General features: G+C 35.9%; 1 protein-coding gene across 1 annotated transcript; it reads left to right on the top strand.

Moving 5' to 3' along the window:
- Nucleotides 1-1,071: 1,071 nt before the first annotated feature.
- LOC139853839 (uncharacterized) lies at nucleotides 1,072-2,475 on the top strand. The gene is made up of 3 exons (XM_071843183.1): nucleotides 1,072-1,690; nucleotides 1,773-2,256; nucleotides 2,304-2,475. Exons 1-3 carry the CDS (start codon nucleotides 1,072-1,074, stop codon nucleotides 2,473-2,475), a joined length of 1,275 nt encoding a protein of 424 aa, XP_071699284.1.
- Nucleotides 2,476-24,686: the final 22,211 nt, after the last annotated feature.

Below are 24,686 nucleotides of genomic sequence, written 5' to 3' on the forward strand. Positions count from 1 at the left end.
GGAACTCAGCCTCAGATTCAGATCGAGATGAACTCTCCGATGCCAGAAAAGATCAGGATGACCAAATCTTGGATGAAAAAAAGATAGCCAAAATCATCAGATCAAAGTCGTTGGAAACAGAAGAGTCTTTTTTCTGCAATAATGACGATGGAAGTCCAAGGCAGATGGCACTAGGGCTAACCCTAATAATTGAAAACGTAGGGAACAATTTAATATCGATGCACTAAACGAGGACGGCGATTCAGTTAAAGAATTTATTCCTGAGACGCCCAATCCCAACAACATGGATGATAAAGATGTGATTAATGGGCCAATCGAAAATGAGCCCAACTTAGAAGGGGAGTCAATTAGTTAAAAGGTGGGGAATGGGTCATCCAACACACGGCCCATTAACTAGCTGAATGTAGTTGTGGATACGGAAACCCAATCTAATAAACAAAAGTGGGTAGCCCAAGAATCAATCAATGATAAAACAACCCATCAACGAGACTCTAAGGAACTACATGTAAACACCGATAAAACTGCCAATACGAGTGAAAGAGGGGGAAAGATTCAAGATTGATTCCATCAAATTAATGAAGAGTTAGCAACAGCGAAGGCCTTCGACGAAATCCTAGGTAGAGATTATTGTAATGATGAAGCAAAAGAAAGGTCAGACTCTGAGATTAATTCAAAAACAAAGGTCAGTGACTCACTCCCCAACTCTCGTCTCAGAGTTAGGTCAAGGAACAACGAGCAATTGAATGAGCGTACCATAAAAAGAGTGTACAATTGGAGGGAATCTTCACGTATTAGGTACATTAAATCGATTGCGAGAAATATTCATAACTGTACAGGAACGGTTCAAGTCCATAAAAAGAATAGTTTCAAATCCAAGTCAATTTCTAGATCAAAATCTAAATTGGGGCCTAAGGTTAGTAATCTAAATAGAATGGCTGTCTCACAAGGTAAATCCAGATCAAACTCCAGTGTTCAATTAGAAGAATTCGGTAGGGAGTTGGGCCTCAAATGGGCCAGCTCTATGCCTTAGGTTACTGACTCCTTGCTTCTGTCGTTATTCCTAGGTTTCTAATGAAGATAGTTTCTGTTAACATTTGTGGGTTCAAAAGGGAAGGAAAATTTGAGTGGTTTAGGAACTTATGCAATCAGTCTTGTGCAGATGTTGTTGCGGTTCAGGAAACTAAATGCGGGATAGTAGGAGATGACTGGATAGAATCCTTATGGGGCTCAGGTGACTTCGGATACGTCCAGAAAGAGGCTTTAGAAAGGTCGGGTGGTTTACTCTTCATTTGGAATATTAATGCTTTTACTGTCAATTGCGCGGTTAAGAAAGACTACTTCCTGGCTATAAAAGGTCACTGGAAGGGGTGTGAAGAGGAGTGTGTAATTGTGAATGTGTACGGACCACACAATGATGAAAAGAAACGTGATATATGGGCGAGCTTAGAAAATATTATGGAATACGAAGATGTCGCATGGGTCTTATGTGGAGACTTTAACGAAGTTAGGAATATTGATGAGAGAAAGAATTGCATATTTCATGAAAGAAGAGCGGATAATTTCAATAACTTCATCAATAAATCGAACCTTATTGAAATACCATTAGTCGGGAGGAGATACACGAGAATTAGCGATGACGGGATCAAGTTTAGCAAGTTGGATATATTTCTCGTATCGGAGAAGTTTGTCAGTATGTGGGATGATTTATTAACGGTTGCACTAGACCGAAAGCTATCGGATCATTGTCCGATACTCCTACGTGATAAGATTAGATTTTGGACCAAAACCAATTCGCGTTTTCGACACATTGATCGATATTTCGGGGGCAAAGAAGGTGATAGAAGATGCTTGGAGTTGTGGGGTAGAAGGAACTAGGCCTGATTCAATTTTCTTGAAGAAACTCAAAAACGTCAAGCAAGCATTAAAAACTTTGAGTGTAAACACCTATGGCTCACTTGAATCGGACATTAACAAACTGAAGAATGAGGTTTCTGAATGGGAGATAAAGGCAGAATGTGAAAGCCTTATCGAAGAAGATCGTAATACATGGTTGAATCTGAGATCACAATGGATAGAAAAAGAAGCCGTTAAAAGAAAGATGCTCAAGCAAAAGGCAAGGTTAAAATGGATAATTGATGGTAATGAAAACAACAAATTTTTCCATTTGATAATTAAAGAAGAGAGTCTAAGAACAACATCCGGGGTATTAGTGTTAATGGGTTTTGGCATGAAGAAGCGGAGGCTATCAAATCAGAGGTATTCTCTTTCTATAAAAACTTTTTTTCTGAATTTGAAACCAACAGACCTTCATTTGAAAGTCCACTTCCATGTCGATTATCATCAACAGAGGCTAGTAGCCTGGAGGGCCCATTCACTGAGGTAGAAGTCTTTGATGCTATTAAAGATTGTGGTGGGTCTAAAGCCCGGGCCCGGACGGATTCCATTTCAAATTTTTCAAAAAATATTGGCCTTTAATCAAAGTTGACTTAATGAATGCGACATCTTGGTTCTGGGAAAATGGGGAGATTTCTAGGGGTTGCAATGCTTCATTCTTAACTTTGGTCCCGAAAAGAAAAGACCCCACTGTTTTGGGTGACTATAGACCAATTAGCCTAATTGGGGCCTATTACAAAATTATTTCCAAGTTGCTTGCAAATAGATTAAAAAATCTGATCCCAAAACTCATTGGCTCGGAGCAAAGCGCGTTTAGTAAAGGTATGTCAATTTTAGATGGCGCTCTCATCCTTAACGAAGCGGTAGAAGACTTGAAAAGGAGAAAGCAAAAAAGCTTCATATTTAAGATTGATTTTGAGAAAGCTTTCTATAGTGTCAATTGGAATTACTTGTTTGATATCATGAGGCTTATGGGTTTTGGTGAAAAATGGAGAAAGTGGATAAGTGCATGTTTTAGGTCGAGCTCCGTCTCGGTCCTTGTTAATGGGTCCCCCACTCCGAAATTTTCTTTAGAAAGGGGAATTCAACAAGGTGATCCCTTATCCCCTTTCCTTTTCTTAATTTTCGGTGAGGGTTTGAACTATCTTGCTAAGTCGGCTTGTGATCGGGGTTATCTAAAAGGGGTAGAAATTAGATTGGATAAGGTAATAGTGTCTCATTTACAATACGCGAACGACACAATTTTCATTGGGAAATGGGGCAAAAGAAACATGAGAAATGTAATGAAAATCCTTGAATGTTTTGAAAAAGTTTCGGGTCTAAAGGTGAATAGATCCAAGAGTGTGTTATATGGTGTCGGGTCTTCCCAAGATGAAACCAATGAGTTAGCTTTAGATGTTGGATGTGTTGGCGGTTCATTACCCATTACACATCTAGGTTTACCGGTTGGCCTAAAAATGAACAAAATGAGTGATTGGAAACCGATTGTCGAGAAAGTTAATAAAAGATTCGCGGGGTGGAAGACAAAGGCAATGTTATACAGGTGAAGGTTAATCTTAATCAAGTCAATTCTCTCAAGTCTTCCATTGTATTACTTCTCACTCTTCCGAGCTCCTACATGCGTCATCAACCTTCTCGAGAGTCTCCGTCGTAAGTTCTTTTGGGGCGGTAGGGGGAAAATAATAAAATTAAAATGTCTTGGGTAAAATGGGATGAAATTCTTGCTCCTTATGAGTCGGGGGGGGGGGGGGGTTAAACATAGGGTCGTTAAAATAATTAAAAGCATCTATGGGAGGGGCGAGGGGTTGGGTGTATCTTCTTCAAGTCGTTCGTGTTCTACTTGGCATTATATCATTGGGATAGAATCTAGCTTTACAAAACTTGGTTTATCCCTTAATCTCTCTTTTGTTCGTGAAATTGGTAATGGCTTGGATACATTTTTTTGGAAAGATCTCTGGATAGGTACTCACAGGTTCAAGGATCTCTTTCCAAGATTGTACCAACTTGAATCATTTAAGGACGCAAGAGTTGGGGATCGGGTTATGAAAAATGAGGCAGGCTTCTACTTCAATTAGCAATGGACGAGAATAGTTACAGGAAGATCCGTGGATGAACTTACGCAACTACAATCAGCCCTTCAATCGATCCGTTTCACTTCTGACTTTGATCGATGGAAATGGCAGTGGGACAACAGCGTCAGCTTCATAAGCTCGGAAATGGCAGCAAGAATCGATGAGAAAATCCTACTCAATTCAATACACCTGTAAGAAACTATTCGAAACAAGTATGTTCCAAAAAAGGTCGAGATTTTCGCATGGAGATCGATTCGCAAAAGGATCCCAACCCGCGTCGAGTTAGATTAAAAAATCTATCGACCTTGGCTCGGTGAGGTGTCCAATATACGATGACGATCTTAAGACAGTAGACCATGCAATGGTATTTTGCAAATTCGCTTCCGATGTCTGGTTAAATGTATTTAATTGGTGGAATTTAAATGTAGTATCATTCTTCTTGGTGGGTGAAATCTTCAAAGACACATACCCTTTACCAAATTCGAGTAATAATGGTATCATATGGCAAGCGGTTAAGTGGATAACGGGATACTTGATTTGGAAAAATCGCAATCAGAAAGTCTTCGATAAAAAGTCATCTTCAAGTTCGGTGGTCTTCAACGAAATTCAATGCAAAAGTTACGGATAGATCTACACAAGAGCAAAAAAGAGCAAACTTGATTGGCATATTTGGTTAACTAATCCCACCTCATGCTCATTCACGTCACGTCGGATAGGGATAGGTTAACGTTTTCCTCCTCCTTCGGGTCTGTTTCTTTCGTGTATGATTTGTATAGTCACTGTTCGATTACTCTTGAGTCATGTAAATAGTCTGTAGCTTATCATCGAGTTTCATGTATCTAATCTCCTCGCGTTGTATCTATATATGTTCTATAAATAAGAATTTGTTGCTTTTCAAAAAAAAAAATCACAAAATATACTTTACCTGCAAAAAAAAAACTAATCACACAATCAAACATATTCAATAACATGAAAATTAAGACGTTAAGATCAAGTTATTACAGCCAAATCGAAATAAAACTGAAAATAAAATGTTCAAGTCCACAGTTTAAAAGTTCATAACAAAAGATAGACATTTAAGCATGGATATCATAAGCATAGCAAGTGCGAACAGCTAGATTAAACTGAATTGCATGCTCAGTGTTAGGCAACTCATGAAAGATTGTGTGTCTCTTCAACACCTTGATATCATCCCTATAGAAATTTCGAATCCACCTTGGATCAATAATCCTGATATGGTCCAAACTACCATTAGGATTATCCAATACAATTACCGCTTCTTCTGTTCTTCCATCATAATACCACCATCTAAAACGATCACCAAAATTTTGTGGCATTTTACGAACTGGTGCATACTTCATAGTCTTTGCACGCTTATACCTAACCACGCGAACTCTGTTCCCTGTTGATTGATCAGTACGATAAGAAACTTTTGGAAACTGCGGCTCTAACACAGACCAGCCGTACTTGAACTCTTTTCTGATCCTAAACTGCATCCACTGTCCCCACCCTTCAGATTCATGATAGAGCAGTGTCAATCTTGCAAGTTCCATCATCTCAAAGTATGGGAGTGTTTTTATATCAACATCATGCTTAAAGTAATCAACCCCATTCTCTCTACGTACTGCAAAAGCAATTCAATTCTTTCAAATACGCCCAGCTGAGAATCTTTCCACCTGTGACCTTTCCCATTCGATCATAATATAACTTGTGTTTTGGTTCCAACGGGACTTTCTTAAACCATGCTTTGGTACAGGATCTCTGATACTCCCTCCATTATTTGTTTTTCTGTTTGTTTACAGTATCGATATTCTCACCTTCTTTGTTCACACCAGATGACTCACCTTCCTCAGTAGTTCGCTTCTCATCCACTTTTCGATTCAAAACATCATCACTTTGTTGATTAAAAAGATCAGCAAACTCAGGTAAGTCATATTCATCAACACCGTCAGCAACATTCTCATCATCTGAAGCATCTTCAACGATGACTTCTTCAGCACTATCATCACCTGAATGCTTATTCTCACGTGTACCAGCAGTATTTGGAGCTTTTTCAGCAGCAATTAACTTATCTACCTCTATACCAAACATTCTAGCTACCTCTTCATCTGTCATTGTATGTACAATTTCCCCCCTCCTCCACATCATAGTCTAGCGAGCTAATCACTGTACCTTGATGGTCCAAAAAATATGTTAACTTGTGAATATTAACAGACAGAGGTTTAGGAAAATGTACCTCCTGTATCTGACTTACGTTCTCAGTCCCCTCAGATGAAGAGTCTGAAGAGTATTCGCTTTCGGTAGACAGGAGATCATCATCAATATGCTCCATCTTCAAACGAATTATCCCATCTTGAGAATCAGCCTCTAACTTACCCTTGAACCTCCTATCACAACAATCCAATCGTTGGATCCTCTTAGCATGTTTTTCTGTTAACTGTTTCAGGTCGGCAGCTAACTTCTGTGATTTCTCAAGTTCAGAGGTCAGAGAGTCCACTTTAGCTTGTAACTCGCTCACCTCCTTCTTTTTGTCTTTATTCTTCTTTATCACATCATCAACCTTATTAACCAGATTGAGCACAGTGGCCTGAAGAGTAACAAATGCAGGATCAATATTTGCAAGAGCCAACGAACTACCCTTCTGTGTAGAAGCAGCTAGAGATGTTGCTACTTGTTGAGTTGGTCGGGTAGGTGGTACCGGAGGTGCCTGAGCTCGTTGACTAGGTGGCACCTCAACTCTTTGAGTTACCGTTTGAGTAGCGAAAATCCCACCTGAAGGATCAACAGCCCGTCTCACATGACCTCTCTTTTTTTCGGCCTTCTCATCGGTTCATCCACCAGAATCTTTTTTCTCTTTAAAGACATCAATAACTCACCACCTTCAGTCACCTCATCTTCCAAACTGAAGTTCTCTAAGTCATCAGCTGTTCGACCAGAGTGAGAACCAACCTCGACAACCTCATCTTCATCATCTGTCTCAGCAAGATCAGGAATAATATCCTCTTTGTCAGAATCACTATCCTCATTTCTCCACATCCTTGGGTTCCTTGCCACATAGTCAGCCTTTTTCAAATGACCAAACAAAGGACGGTTTGGTGGGGCCACTTTACCCTTGTAATAAATCATACGTCTCACTAATTCATTTGTCATAACATTCAGCTTAATGAGGTCCTTATCCTCCTTGATAAGCTCTGTATGCTGAGAATTGATAACAAGCTGGAGAAATCGAGGATAAAGCAGATAAGGATCAGACTTAAACTTGCTGTTCTCGATCATGTAATCAAAAATAACCCAGAGAAGTTAAATGGAAGATTCAGAATTAAAGCCACCATCATAGATTGCATCACGAAATTCAACTCATCATGACCTTCCCTTCTAGAGCTCAAACAGTGAACGATAACATGAGCTAAATATTTAAAAGTTAGACAGAAACCTGACTTCAGTACCTTTGACTTTGTCAAATCCCCAGAATACTTGCATCTCTGGAAACAACCTTTGACTAGTCCCAAATTCAGCCTAGTTTTCATATCCGTAGTATCATCAAAGCTTAATAGCCTCCTGATATGCCCTTCAGTAACAACGATAGGCTTACCCTGAACAACACTGTTTAGCACATCAACCCTTCGTTCACCATCCATGACCTTAGACAAAGTAACATTCTTCCAAAACTCACGCTGATGAGAAACATAAGCTGGCAAATCAATAGTGATAGCCGTGTAGATACGAGACCGCTCAAGAAACTCCATAATCCTATGATAGTCAACTAAATACTCAATCTTATTCAAGTTTGCAAGCATGTTGTTTTTGGGTCCCACCTGCAATTCATTGTTATGCTCAGCAGCCTTCTTAGATCGAGACTTAGTAACTCTTCATGGTCTTGACTTCTTTTCAGTACGTGGCTGACTGGAACCAGAACAAGTAGCCTTAGCAGTAGGAACATTTGAAACAGGAGTCCCAGACATATCTGAAATACACAGCCACAATATCGCAAACACAAAAAATTATTAGCCAAAAATAAAAATTAGGGTTTCTGATGTGTACCCGTACGGTTGCAATGATGACAAATACGGTTGCAAGTGTAACCGTACGGATATGGCCTATTTCACACAGATGCACCAATGCTTGTTCAGTTTTTGAATCTGCTGTACAACCGTGCGGATGCACAGAATAGTACCCGGTTGCGAGCACAACCGTGCGGTTGCAGGGTGCAACCGTCCGGTTGCATTCATCCGGACTGTTAGGGTTTTCAAAACCCAAATCTACCAAAACGAGTATTGATAATCAAATAAATCATTGTAATAGCATCTAATACCTCCGATTAACATGTTTAAAACTACAATTCCAGTTAGAACACATTAACAATCCCTGTATTGATCTAAAGTTCATAAAAACTAATCAAAACAAGAGATTTAATGGAAGAAAAGGAACCCGTTGTAGATGAAATTGATCAGTAACACGAGTAGAATAAGAAAAACGAGATCAAAAACTCCCCTTAGCACTTTGTGATTTTTGAAGAATTTTAGACTTAGCCAATTTGTGAGCACAAACAACCCACGGTTCTGAGTTTGGGTATTTATACCCTTCCTGCAACCGTGCGGTTGCAGGGTTGTATCCGACCAAACATTATGCAACCGCGCGGGTGCAAGGTGTACCCGTACGATTGTACATGAAGTCCAAAAACCCTTTAATTACACATATCCGGGCGGTTACATCGTGTAACCATGCGGTTGCATTGAGTAATCGTACGGTTGCAAATTAACCATTAAAAATTTTTCTTTTCATTCTCGTCTTTTCTAACTCTATTTCGCAAACAATTCATCTCATCTAAACAAACACTTTACTCAATCTAGTCCATAAAATCTCAACTTTTACCAATCTTTTCCAGATCCAGTAGTATTTCAACTTAAGTCAAATAAAATAATACCCGACTTAATGAATATTTCGCTTTTTGGATCTCTTTCACTATCTCTTTCTCACTTGCTTACTCTCCCTGGTCCACACATATGGAGTTTATGAAGTAACCACCAAAAGATATGCAATATTATACAATATGAAACATGTAAAAATATTATAAACACACTAAATCTTTTTTGTCTTTTTCAGTTTATAATGCAAACTACGAAAAAATAAATTAATGCAAGCATATACATTACGATGAATTAAATCAATAAACTAACCGCATAGTGAATATCACAAGTATGAAAACAGATTAAACTATCAAGAACAAACTATACAGCTCACATAGCATAACGTCATATTTTTGTGAGAAGATGAATTAAGTCAACATTTTTCTTAGGATAAGAACTGAACTATATTTTGCAATTTTAACCTCGTTATATTCATTCATTCAGAACTTTTTGTTCCACTTTAGGTTTTCAAGTACTTACACTTTCAGTCTTTGAATATCATTAAACTTATTAGACTTTCCTCCCAGACTTTTTGAAAATCACTTGCACACATGGGTAAATAATCTTAAACTTAGTCCTCACTTGAGATCGCACAAATTTATTAGGTAGTCAATTGAGCACAATAAATTGACGCTGTCCGCTATCACCTCGATGTACTTTCGATTTTATTGAACAGGAAGCATCTCACGATGTTTCCAGCAACCCTGTCAGCCATGAGCTTCTACCTTAAACTTATACCTTTCGATTCAAAAGGCTTTGTTTATCTCAATTTTATTGCATACTCCGTAAGAACACAGTTACCAGTCGCTATAAACCCCGTGCTTGAGCGGAAAGCTAATAATGATGGAATGATATGATGATTTTGGGGGTGATGGAATTCTAAGTCAGAATACCCTCCAGAATATATCCCCAGCTATCTAGATCAATCGACACAACCCATATCACAGACAATAGATGTAACGTCCCTCTAAATAAAAACCAAAATTCTGCTAAAATTATGATTTCCTGGATAACAAAATGATTTGAGTTCTCTAGATCTGAAACTCTGACACTTCTCCCCCTCAGTTATAGATAACTTAAATTGTTCTGATCAGCATAGCGTTTGATCATCTTTCACATGTAGAATTCAATTGATTGATAAACACTAAGTCCAAACTTTGATAATACAAATTCTTTTTAGCTGATGTGGTGCACCATCTTTATTGTCGTTCAAACATATATATATGAATAAATAATAGAAAACATAATCCACACAATTTTTAATTTTTTTTTGGATTTTCTGATGTTGCTATTTTTGCTTTTGCAAACATAAATGAAGACAAATTTAAAATGAAATAACAAATACAACTTTGATGTTGATGCACCATACTTAGAGATGAACCACACTGCAAATTTAATCTTTGGCGTTGAAGCAGTCTCCTTCAATAACTTTTTCAAACCGATGAAATGTCTGTGATACAAAATTGCACTTTTTGACCCGTTCATAGTGAGAACACCCCCCTTTAGATACCTGACTAACCTAATGCGTTTCGGCCCAAGCAATAAAGGTAAATAGAAACTGGTATAGGTTCGAACAGAGTAAACTCACCTTGTGGACTTACTCGGCAATCCTTCACTAGAGTATAAATCGTAGTAGGGGAGACCTCAACCGTTAGTTGAGTTCCTGAACAATCGTTTCTCAATACATTCTCAGTGATAGGTAGGTGACTACCGTCAACCGCTGTAAACCTTTCCGCGATTTCCTTGCCAAGATTATTTACTTTATGCACAAGTGATTCTCTCATTCCAAAATTCAATCCTCAAAATTTATCAACATTCACTAACTAATCATGTATTACTTACGTTTTATGTAGAACGATTAACATGCAAGTTCAGTAATACAATCATTTCCCATTTTCACATAGCAACTTCTCATATTCTGATTTTTCTGATTTTAATGGCTTTTTCATTTTTTCAATGTTTTTGTATTTTCTGATGAAGCAATTTTCGCAACTATTCTACTTAACAGAAAGTAAATAAACACAATCTTTTTGGTTTTTCAATTTTAAAATGCATAGCAGGAAATAAAATGAACATGCAAAACAGAAAAATAAACTAAGTAACATGCAAAAATGATGCAAAATGAAAATGCAAATATACAAATGATACAGATTCGATGGTTACTTCAATAACTCCCTGTCGGACACAACCTCCACCCTATCTTTCACTCCTAACACATTTAGCAGAAATAGGAAATGAGGTCGGTCAAATGTTTTCGTAAACAAGTCAGCCCTCTGGGTTGTTGTACCTATTTGTAGGACATCGATTAATTTCTTTTCATAACAGTCCCTAATGAAATGGTACTTGATCCCTATGTGTTTGGTCTTAGAATGATTAACAGGGTTTTTACTAACAACAATAGCAGCAGTATTATCAACATATATAGGAGTGTTAGAAATTTCCAAACCGTAATCCCGAAGTTGTTGTTGAATCCAGACAACCTGAGAAGTACAACTTGCCACTGTAATGTATTCAGCCTCACACGTTGATTGTGCAACTGTCATTTGTTTCTTACACTGCCAACTTACCAACCTGCTACCGAGAAACTGACAACTACCAGAGGTTGATTTGAAATCTCTTTTACAACCCTCGTAATCCGAATCACTAAATGCCGTTAGATCGAACCCATCCTTTCGTGGATACCATCCCAAACTTGGAGTTCCCTTTAGATAACACATGATCTTATTCGCTGCTAACATATGATTCACATTCGGTTGTGCCTGATAACGAGCGCACAAGCAAGTGGCGAACATGATATCTGGGCGAGATGCCGTAAGATACATCAAAGAACCAATAATAGCCCTGTATAGAGTTGGATTGACTTTCGGCCCTGTATTTTCTGGTGTAATCCCGTGATTCACTAACAGAGGATTCTTGGCAATTCATTCATCTTCCATCTTGAACTGGCTCAAGATGTCAGCTACATATTTCGATTGATGTAGGAAAAAGCCTTTTTCTGTTTGATCAACCTGCAACCCCAAAAAGAAATTAATGGCCCCCAGTGAACTCAACTTGCATCGTTTTTGCATTACATCCTGAAACTCATCAACCATTTTCTGATCGGTTGATCCAAAGATGATATCGTCCACATATACCTGTACCAACATGATGTCATCACCCCTTTCCTTAATAAACAGATTCTGATCGATGACTCCTCGTCTAAAACTATTCTCTATCATATAGTTTGACAGAGTAGCATACCAAGCTCTCAGGGCTTGGTGAAGACCATAAAGCGCCTTTTCTAAGAGAGACACCTTCTCTGGATGATGTGGATCAACGAAACCCGGTGGCTGAGTCACAAACACAGTCTCTTGGAGAGTACCATACAAAAATGCACTCTTAGCATCCATCTGAAAAACTTTAAAACCTTTCCACGAAGCAAATGCCAAAACATCCGTATTGCCTCAAGTCTGGCAACCGGAGCATATACTTCATCGTAATCAACTTCTGGAATTTGTTGATAACCTCGAACAACCAATCTTGCTTTGTTCCGGATCACGATACCTTGATCATCTTTCTTATTCTTCAATACCCACTTCAAGCCATACGGTTTACAGCCTGTAGGTGGTATTACCAACCTCCAAACACCCAAATGATTAAATTGTTGAAGTTCTTCCTGCATAGCTGAAACCCACTCATCATACTGCAATGCATCTTTGACGTCTTCAGGTTCGATTTACGATACAAAAGCACAGTACGCATTCCTGAAGATTCTTCCAGTCTGATTCAATTGAGTATAAAAAGCAGTAACAACATTTGCAGAGGGCGTTACTCGCTCATCCGAAGCAGAAGATTCACCAGTATTAGCACCTGAAACACCTGCAGGGTTAATAACATAATAATCAAAACGTTTAGGAAGAGATACCGATCAGCCATACCGTCTTAGTCCGCATGTTTCAGTTGTGGCATCTGTATTGGTTTGTAAAGGTTCCACAGTAACTGTTTGTAAAGATTCCTCATGGAGAATAGGTTCCTCAAGCACAGCTCTAGTGGTTTCCTCATCCATCAGATCCTCATAAACTTCATCCAGATACACATCCTCCCCCTCAGATTGTAAAGTCGATTCCTCTCATGCCGGAACTGAATCACTAAAATCTGAGTCCTCATCATTTATCCCTGTCACTGGTGCCTTATCATCAGTTGCAATAGTTACTTGTGATTGCACATGCACATTAGACATACGTTCAGAAGAAATACGCATGTTATACATCATTTGTGCAACAATCTCTTCATTGTCAGAGTCATCCTCAGGAAGATTGAATGAATCAAACAACTTATCATAATCAAACTGCCACGTATACCCTTTACCAGCTGGAATTGCTGCATGTCTTTGAACATCGATTTCTGTACATTCTTCAACGAACCGTGATTCCAAATTATAAACCCATTTGCACGCATTCCCATAACCCAAAAACCTACCTGTAACAGCTTTAGGATTGAATTTCCCACCTGTATCTCTAACCATTATAGTACAAAGAGAACCAAACGGTTCGAGATGTTTAATGTGAGGTTTTCTTTTCAGTAGCAGCTTATAACATGTCTTGCCGTGACGTTTCACAACAAGCATTCTATTCATCGTATAGCATGCATTCAAAACTGCTTCACTTCAAAAGGTAACTGGTAATTCGGAGTCAGCCAACATGGTTCTAGCAATCTCAATTAGAGTACAATTCTTTCTTTCAACAACACCATTCATCTGCGGAGTGTAAGGTGAACTGAATTGTTGTTGAATTCCTCTTTCATTACAATACTCTTCCATTTTCTTATTTTTAAACTCTGTCCCATTATCTGTTCGGATCCTTCTAACCCTCAATTTATACAACGGTTCAAGTCTCGTGATCAGCAACTTGATTTGTTCAAAAGTATCAGCTTTACTTTTCAGCAACACTGATGTGTGCAGAGGTGTATACGAAATACTATTATTTTTACTACGAAATACTATTAAATAATATACAATTTACACAAGTTATTTATTTATTTATTGAATGGATATACCTAAACCTTGCTATAACACTTATAGGCAGTGTACCTAATCGTAGAGTAGTGTAGTTTTTAGTAAGTCCGGTTCGTTCCACAGGGATCTGCTGAGTTTAACGCTATATTTTTAAACACTATATTTGTATATATATATATATATATATATATATATATATATATATATATATATATATATATATATATATATATATATATATATATATATATATATATATAGGTAGTATTATTATTATAAAAGGGGGGTTTTACCGTTTAATGCCCGGTTGTCGATTTTAAGACTTAAATCACAATTAAAACCTAATGTAAAATATTAAATATAAATATAACTTAATTTAAAACGTAAAGTAAATGACGATAAATAAAAATGCGATAAATAAAAGTGCAGTAATTTAAAGTACGATAAATAAAATGACGATAAATAAAAGTGTGATGAGATATAAAATAGAAGAATTATGCTTATTTAAACTTCCGTAATCATGATGTTTGACGTGTTGATTTTAATTTATTACCATGGGTTAATTGTCCTTTGTCCTGGATTATTTGATATGTCCATCTGATTTTGTCCATAATAGCCCATCGGTCATAATTATAAAGTGCGAGAGTCTTTGTCAAATTACCCTTATACCCGAAGTCAAATATTCCAACTAATTGGGGACTTGAACTGTAACAAGGTCTTAATACTTTGTTTAATGATTACACCAGGTTATCGACTGCGTGTAATCCAAGGTTTTAATACTTTGTTAACAATTACACCAATTACCCTTGAATATAATCCACCACTGTTTTAATGAGTCCATTGACCATTAATCCATTCCCGTGTCCGGTCAAATGAATAATTATTAGTATTTATAGATATCCCGCCCACCGTACCCAGTCAAGCATATATGGTTATATATAAACACGTCAAATTATAAATCTCTATATTAAATCAACGAGATATCATTTAATTAATATAAAGCCCATTAATAGCCCATAGTCCAATTTCCACAAGTGACGGTCTTTTGTCCAAACTCCAATTATGGTCCAAAGCCCAATAACCCCTTCTTAATATTTAGTCCAACATCACGATTACTTCGGTTTAAATAAACATAATAATAACTTAGCTACGAGACATTAATTTAAAAAGGTTGAACATAACTTCCAATGAGTATTAATCCCGTAGTGTTACACGGACAGAGTTTTGACTTACAAACCTTAAAACATTCGCTACTATAATCTTATTATTATTATTAACTTAATATTAAAATTATAATTAAAATATAAATATAAATATTTGAGAGAGTTGAGAGATCAGAGAAATATGGTGTACTCCTCTCGTCCGAATTCGATTGCTATTTATAGATGTGGCCAGGTTCTTGGTGCCATGCGATTGCATGGGAATAAGGCACCCAGGCCATACGATCGCATGGACAGGCTGTCCAGCTCCAAATGGTTCCAAAACGTGGGCTGCTGCGATTTATTTAATATATAATCTAATATATATAATTTTATATAATTATATATATATATTATATTATATTCTTGTGCATCGTTGACCTGTAATTTTAGGCCCGTTGCGTCGCGCGTTGATAGTTGGCTCAGGTCCCGGTTCCAAATTTTCGAACGTCCTTTCATACGATTTAATATCTTGTATTTTGCGTTTCGCGGCTTGTACTCTTGTAATATTTAGACGTTTCTTATCAATAAATTGAACCACTTGGATTGTACTTTGTACTTTTTAGCGTTTTGGTCGTTTGCATCTTCAAATCGTCGAATCTGTCTTTTGTCTTCACCTTTTATTATTTAAACGAATATTACTTGGAAATAGAACAATTGCAACCAAAAACTTGTCTTTCTTGAAGGATAATGCTATAAAATATATGTTCGTTTTTAGCATTATCAAATATTCCCACACTTGAGCGTTGCTTGTCCTCAAGCAATATAGAACTTGAATATAACTTTACTAGAATCACTTCTTTATTCTTCACACTATGTACATCAGTGATTTTGATACGACGGTATGAACAATGATAGTAACATTGTGGTTTACAGTCCCACATGACTAAAAAAATTTAGATCCTTTAGGAAATTGGATCTTTATGAAAACATTTGATCTTTTGAAAATTCAATCTAGTTTTTACCCTAGATAAGTTTTCCGGAATAATCCTTCACCGGTGTTTGCAAAATATTTTTGTGAGTTTTGTGGGTTTTAGATTTGGAAATTTTAGCTCAAAACTTGTGATTTTGTGTCACCCATTTGCTAACCCTGTATTGGGAAAGCAACACGTCCAGTTTACTTGCTCCGTATATTACCTTTTGGTAAACTACCGTCCGGTTGTAAAGGAAAGCGTTGAACAAGCAACTGTTAAGGCAATGTCTAATGACATGCTTTTGATTATGGTCCACAATGTGTCGGATGCAATTACTATCTTTTGTAGGAGCAATAGCAAAGATCACCCTATAATTTTTTGGTCTGGCATAAGGTCCTGTCTTCGACCATGCTATGCAACCACCGTTCTTACGGTTGACACCCGATTTGGTTCAGGTGACCTAATGAATTTCAGGTGAATTTCTAGGATTTTACATTCAATGGTAATGAACGCATTGAAAATGGGTTTTCAGAAAACAAATCAGTTTATAATTTTGATCAAAATATTTTCTCGTTCAAGCTCAAGTTTAGATATCATCGAATTCTATGAGTTTGTAATTCTCAATCTTTAAGGTCAATCTCAAGGATTGAGTAATATCAGGCTTAAAAGCTGATTTTTAATCTTTAAGGAGATTATCCTTTCTGGGGATCTGATTCATTAGTATTATAAGCTAATTTGCACGGTACCCCCCATTGTAAGAGCTAGATCCTCTCATGGTTAGGATAAGTCTGACCACTTGGCGACCCTGTTTAATGATGAGGTCCGCAGATTTCCAGCTGATTTTTGAGAAAACTTTTCAAGGTTTTTCGTAGACTCTACAACTAGTCTGGACGACAACTTCCTGACCTAAATCAAGAAGCGCGTGTCTTTTTCTCGGAAGACTTTACTTCCTTTTACATTCCATTTATATTACAATAAACTGGGTAAAGCTGATTAATATTATCCAAAACAAAAGTATCTTCAATTATTTGTGCAAAAATATGTGATATATGTTCTAAATAACTTGGTCAATTTTTCCCACACTTGGCTTTTATTTTTCTTTCTTTGACTTTTTATTCTCTTCTATTCCATTTTAAATGAATTTAAGCGTTTTGGGTTGTTTCTCAATTTATGTCCTCTCCAAGGAAACAATAATTTCGGTGTTAACACCTAGTTTTATCATTCATAAATATGTATAAACATGATTTTGAGTTCATTTAGTTGAATTTTTTTTTTAAAATTTTACTAGAAGTGGGTAGTCAGTATATAAGACTAGGGCTGTTCTTTATTATCAGAGAGCACTAGATTTTAATACAACTACTGCTTTACTAGTATTTTAATGGTGGCTATTAAACCAAGTGTATAAGTCAAATGTTTAAAACGAAAGAATTTAATCCCTTCCCACACTTAAGATCTTGCAATGCCCTCATTTGCAAGAAATCAGTAACAATTTAAATTATTGAGGGTGATTAGCGTAGAAAAATGATTAAATTTTACCAAAGTTTCCAAACATATTGTTGTTTGTTTGAATGATAAATGGTGCACTTTATTTTTTCATTCCTGCAGTTGTTATTTCACATATATTTTGCATCTTGTCGTCAAAATTAATAGCTTTTGCTGAACTTAATGCCAGTCTTTGAAAGTTCGCTGTTTTACCATGTTGTGTACAATTCACAATATACATACAATACAAATATAAACATGCATGGTAATTTGAAATGAGACTTAATATCCCACTTTCAAATTATAAATATGAAATATTAGTAACACAATAATAAAAAATGTTAAAAATTACATAAAAATATTAAAATATTATATGTTTAAACAATAATAGATAAAAATGATAAAAAAAATAAGAAATCACCAATGGAACTGTATCAATCTGGATATGGATTCCAGTTCATATCATCGCTTGGGTTCCATGGCTAATGATAGGTGTTCTGATAGGCTTGGTTGAGGTCGTACAGGTCAAAGGGTGGTCGCATGTCGGGCTAATGTGGTGGATAGTATGCAGGTCGAGTCGGAATATAGTTATGTGGTACCTGATATGATAGCTGGCTCATGATCTAGTGCTGATGAACGGCCCATCTATCATGCTGGCGTTGCCTGGATTGTTCGTACACATCCGCGGCTCTCCACTGCCCATACTGACGATGCCTAGCCTGGTTATTCATTTCCACCTCATCTATATGCTGATAAACATCAGTATAACTATCCCTAATGACATCCCTAATGTCATCTGCTTCCTCCATCTCCTCGTTCGAACCCCTCTCTACCTGTGGATGGGCGCCCTGATATGGTATTGGCATATTGTGCCTCCGAGTTAGTACCTTTGCACCTTGATAAACCTGCAATCCTATCCTCTCGGCTTGTTCCTCAATCTCTACCATCGGACCCCCTTGCTCTTTATCTACACCTAAGTACTCTCCAATGAGAGTAACAAAAATACCTCCCCCTATAAAACTTCCTGCTTGCATACCCTCAACAACTTTAGACAAATAGTGGCCGACGCAATAAGGAATATTAACAAAGCTCCTCGGGTCTCAAATACACTTAAGATAGAATAAATCGTTTTGGGTCATTTTCTCCTTGTTTCTACCTCATTGTGTAATTGAGTTCGCTAAAAATCTATGTATTACCGGAGTTCTGCCCTGTCAATATCTAAATAGGAGTGTCTTCCAACCCGCGTAAATTCCCTAAATCTTGATATACGCCTCCATATGGCGTCATTGTCAAAATTCCTATCTACTCTCTCACCTTTGGCAATTAAACTATTACAATCAGGTGTATTAATCTCAGCGGGGGTGTAGATTAATAAAGCTCTAGCCATGTCCAACATGGACATCCTGTACATTCTACCGCCTAACAAAAATCTAATAAAACTTTTATCTCCTAACATAGTAACCTGATTATTTAACTCTATAGTGCTAAGCAATTCAATACACCATTCTCTATATATAGTTCTACGCGTAGTAAATAGGCAGATCCAGTCATTAAATGTAGAGTTACCATACCTTTGAACCAGTAAACCTCTAACCGAATCGGCTAGGCCAACCGCTTCCAAAGGCTCCCAATCGATTACCCGAGGCATTTCAATATTTTTGTGGTACAGGATGTGCATGTTCTTTTGAAATTTCGGGTACTCTGTCCAACATCGGTCGAATCTTAGGTTGGGATGTAACTGTTGTTCGTTGATAAGTAGGTGTGCAATCCTCAGGTGAGACTGAAATTGACGATAATGAGTGCAAAACAGTAGTTCCGGCTCATGATATGGTAAATGTTGATCATAATGTTGGTGTTGTTCTTGTTGTTGTGGTTCTTGTTGCATCTCTGGCTGTGGTTCTTGCTATGGCTCTTGATCAGCTTGTCTAGACGATGATGCACCGTCAGTATCTGTATTTTTCTGCAAAACACATTAAACACAAAATTTGTGCATCCAAATATGCATTAGTGTTAGCAGAATAACAACTTAACACAATTACAATAACATGTTTAATCCATATTAGACTTATACTCATTTTCATCATTTTAACAATTCTACATTTTTTCAAATAAGCATATATGAAAATGTATACAATGTTCATAAGCATTCAACTCAAATAACATGTCAAAATAATCATTACTAGCAATTAAACAAGTTTCAAATGGCATTTATATCAAAATAATCAAGTTCATGAATTTTAGACTTAAAAAGTCCACTTTGATGCTCAAAAATCGTGTTTAGGATCAAAGTTTGGATCATTTAGCAACCTAAACATGTTACACTACTTAATTTAGCAATAATTCATAACAAAAATCAGCCATAACCTGTTTATATCAAAAATTCCCAAATTGCTCAAGAACACAAACCCTATATTTCTAAAAAATTTGAAGTTTAAGGCTTCAAATCATGACAAATAGCATCAATCTAGGTTACATATGCATAATATACTAACAATTTAACTCTAATTAAGCAAGAAATCATCAAAATTAAATTAGGTAAAATAGTTGTAATTATCACTAAAACTGAGAAATTAAAGAGTTTAGAAGTGAAATCTCTACCTTTTTCCTTCCAAATCCAAGAAAAGGCATGATTATAGCTGATTGTAGCACGAAATTTGTTGGATTTTGGTAAAAAAATGGTGAAATATGAGAGTGTTTTCGAGTGTGTTCGTGTATTTGTGTATGTATTGTGAGGAGACAGAAGCAGATCGATGGGTTTTATGAATCTGACCAGTCCAGGGTTCCCATGCGATTGCATGGGTTCCCAGTGCAAACCCCATGCGATCGCATGGGGTACAGGTTTTTTTTTTTTTTTTTATAAATCCTTCAACTATTTAAACAATTAATTGATTAATTTAAAATTTTGTTTCTTTTTATAATGAGGTTGTTTCGGTACGTTTACCTAGTTCGTCCCTTAACAAAATTTTAAAATTTGTCATTTTTAAGCGTTTGTTTTAAAAGCAAAGATTTTTGAGTTTTTTTTAATGTTTTTGGCATACTTTAAATCAATAAGATTAAAAATAAGGATAACAAAATTTGTCGTCCCGCCCTCGAGAAAAGCAATTTCGGTTCAATGACCTAGTCTTCAACTGACGATGAATTTTAGAAATCAAATTTTTAACTTAATGAAGTAAAGTAAATTTTTGTTTTTAAATTCACACCAAACTTAAATTTAAAATGCATAAAATTTCATATAAATATTAATATTTTTTATATACATTAATTTTACAATTTTATATTTAAAATAATATAGTTATATATTAGTTTTAAAAACAAGGTAAAAATAAAAATAAAAATCTTTTTGGTCTTTTATCCCACTTTAATCAATCAAATATTTACAAAAATATACGTCCCTCTTTTGGGTAAAGTAATTTCAGCTATATTACCTAGTTTTACTCCTGACGAATTTCTGAAATATTTTAAATTGATTGATTAAAGATATTTATACCTTATGAATAAACGGTAAATTTCGCAGTGATGAATTAAATTTTTGTACGATATTAATAATTTCGATTTATTATACCTAATTTTATTAAATATCAATTTAATACTTTATAGCGAACGATTCAGCATTTATTATCAAAAGGTTAAAAATAATAAATAAAAATAAAAACTGTACATACTTACCTGTGAGATAGAATTCTCAGAGTCCTGCTTTAGTCGACTCATAGGAGAGTCGTTCGATTTGGTTTTCCATTGCTACATAAGCGTAACCACGAATTTTCAATAACTTTTCTTCTAAACATATGAATGGTCCTTCTCTGCATAGAGTAACGAATTCAGAATTGGAATGTGTTTGATTGTTCGAACATTTCCCTTCGTGTGACCATTTTCCGCATTTATGACATCTTTCAAGGTGTCGTGCTCTTCTTTTTGCTGCGGATTTTGATTTTCCTTTACCAAAATGTATCTTATTATGATTGTTCCTGAGCTCTTTCCTCACTTCGTCCATTTTTCCTCTTATGAATGATACCAGTTCACTTGGGAATGTGTCATTATTACGTTTAGTAATTATAGTGTGTAGTAGTAGACCATGGTTCAAATCAAAGGAATTCTTCATCTCGTAAAACCTATAAAACAAGAATTCAGAATGGAGGGAGAAGACTAGTTCTTTAGGGTCTGCTAGGGAAAGACCAATCGGATTCCATTCTTGAGAACTACACGAAAACAGAAAATCTAACTCTAGACAGCATTATATTATCCTTTAAAACATTTGATTCTCCCCACACTTAGTTAGCTGTGGTGTTGAAATTGTGATTAACTTCATTGTCAACTTCCATCGGATCATGTATGTAATGTTTAACTCTGTGACCATTGACTTTAAATTCAATTCCGTTTAAATTTATCAATTCTATTGTTCCGTATGAGAAAACTCTTTTGACTATGAATGGTCCAGACCATCTTAATTTCAATTTTCTATGAAATAGCTTGAATCGTGAATTAAAAAGAAGAACTCTGTCTCCTTACTTAAATTCTTTTGAACTTCTAATTCTTTTATCATGCCATTTCTTCGTTCTTTCTTTATAGATTAACGAATTTTCATATGCATCATGTCTTAATTCTTCTAATTCGTTTAGTTGACTTAATCGTAGACGTCCGGCTTCATGTAAATCAAGATTACGTGCCTTCAAAGCCCAAAATGCTTTGTGCTCAATTTCTACTGGAAGGTGACATGTTTTTCCGTAAACGAGTTTAAAAGGTGTGGTGCCAATTGGAGTTTTGTAGGCTGTTCTAAAAGCCCAAAGTGCATCCTCCAATTTCATGGACCATTCTTTCGGATTTGATCCTACAGTTTTCTCTAGAATACGTTTTAATGCTCGGTTGGTATTTTTAACTTGTCCACTTGTTTGTGGATGATAAGCGGTTGAGATTTTATGAGTTACTCCATATCTTTTGAGAACTTTCTCAAGTTGATTATTACACAAATGAGTACCCCGATCACTTATTAAAGCTTTCGGTATTCCGAACCTTGCAAAAAGACGTTTTAAAAAGTTGACTACAACTCGTGCATCATTAGTTGGGAGAGCTTGTGCTTCCGCCCATTTAGATACATAATCAATGGCAACGAGAATGTAGAGATTATTATGAGATTTTGGAAATGGACCCATAAAGTCAATACCCCAAACGTCGAATACTTCACATACTTGAATGACGTTTTGTGGCATTTCATCACGTTAACTTATTTTTCCGACCCTTTGACAAGCATCACAGGATTTAGAGAGAAGGTGTGCGTCTTTGAAAATTGTAGGCCAATATAATCCAGCATCGTAGACTTTCCTTGCTGTGAGTTGAGGCCCATAATGCCCTCATGTTGGTCCTATGTGACAATGGTTTAAGATTTGACTAGCTTCATCCCCGAATATGCATCGACGTATTATTCCATCGGGACATCTTTTAAACAAATGTGGAACTTCCCAAAAATAGTGCTTTATATCACTAAAGAATTTCTTTCGTTTTTGGTACGACAACCCTTTTTCAAGGAATCCACATACTAAGTAGTTTGCAAAGTCTGCAAACCATGGAATTTCATTATAATCAATTTTCAAGAGATATTCATCAGGAAAGTTATCTTGTATAGCCGATTCATTTAGAACTTCTAATTCGGGATTTTCAAGGCGAGAAAGATCATCAGCTGCGAGATTTTCTGCTCCTTTTTTGTCTCGGATTTCAATATCGAACTTTTGTAAGAGTAAGATCCAACGGATTAATCGTGGTTTGGCATCTTGTTTTGAAAATACGTATCTAAGAGGAGAATGATCAGTATAGACCACCGTTTTAGCTAGAACGAGATATGAATGAAATTTGTCAAAAGCAAAGACGATAGCAAGGAGTTCTTTTTCAGTAGTTGTGTAATTCGTTTGTGCTCCTTGTAACGTCTTTTTAGCGTAATAAATAGGTTGAAATCGTTTTTTAATCCTTTAACCTAAAACGGCTCCCATTGCAAAATCACTTGCATCGCACATGAGTTCAAATGGCAGATTCCAATTTGGAGTTATCATGATCGGCGCATTAGTGAGTTTTTCTTTAAGAATATTAAAAGATTTGATGCATTCATCTGAAAAGATGAATGGAGCATCTTTTTCTAGGAGTTTATTAATAGGAGTGGCAATTTTAGAAAAAACTTTTATGAAATGTCGGTAAAAACCGGCATGCCCTAAAAAACTCCTAACTCCTCTAACATTGGTGGGATGTGGAAGCTTAGCAATTACATCTACTTTAGCTCTATCCACTTCAATTCCTTCCTTTGAAATTTTATGACCAAGAACGATGCCTTCTTTAACCATGAAATGGCATTTCTCCCAATTAAGTACTAGATTTGATTGCTCGCATCTAATAAACATTCGTTCAAGATTAACTAGACATGTTTCAAAAGTGATGTCAAAGCTAAGGGTATAAAATACTATTAAATTTTACAAGGAAATACTATTAAATACGATACATTTTTACACAAGATATTTATTTATTTAGAGAATGGATATACTTAAACCTTGCTACAACACTTATAGGCAGTGTACCTAATCGTACAGTAGTGTAGTTTTTAGTAAGTCCGGTTCGTTCCACAGGGAAAATCTTTTAATCAAAGCTTAACGCTATATTAGTTTAATTTATAAAAATACAAATATATATATAAGTAATATTATTATTATAAAGGGGGGTTTTTACCGTTTAATGATCGGTTTGTCGATTTTAAAACTTTAGTCGCAGTTAAAACCAAATGTAAAATATTAAATAAATAAAAGACTTAATTTAAAGCGTAAAGTAAATAACGATAATGAAATTGCGAATAATAAAAGTGCGATAAAATAAACTTGCGATAATTAAAAAGTACGATAATTAAAAGTGCAATTAAATACAATAACAATAAATAAAAATGCGATAATTAGAAGTGCAATTAAATATAAAATAAAGGAAATTAAATATGAAATAAAAGAATTATGCTTATTTAAACTTCCGTAATCATGATGTTTGACGTGTTGATTTTAGTTTTATGCCCATGGGTTAATTGTCCTTTGTCCTGGATTATTTAATATGTCCGTCTGGTTTTTGTCCATAACAGTCCATCAGTCATAAATATAAAGTGCGAGTGTCCTCGTCAAATTATCCTTATACCCGAAGTCAAATATTCCAACTAATTGGGGACTTAAACTGTAACAAGATTTTAATACTTTGTTTAATAATTACACCAG

The sequence above is a fragment of the Rutidosis leptorrhynchoides genome, chromosome 6, assembly GCF_046630445.1.
Source record: "Rutidosis leptorrhynchoides isolate AG116_Rl617_1_P2 chromosome 6, CSIRO_AGI_Rlap_v1, whole genome shotgun sequence".
Taxonomy (NCBI): domain Eukaryota; kingdom Viridiplantae; phylum Streptophyta; class Magnoliopsida; order Asterales; family Asteraceae; genus Rutidosis; species Rutidosis leptorrhynchoides.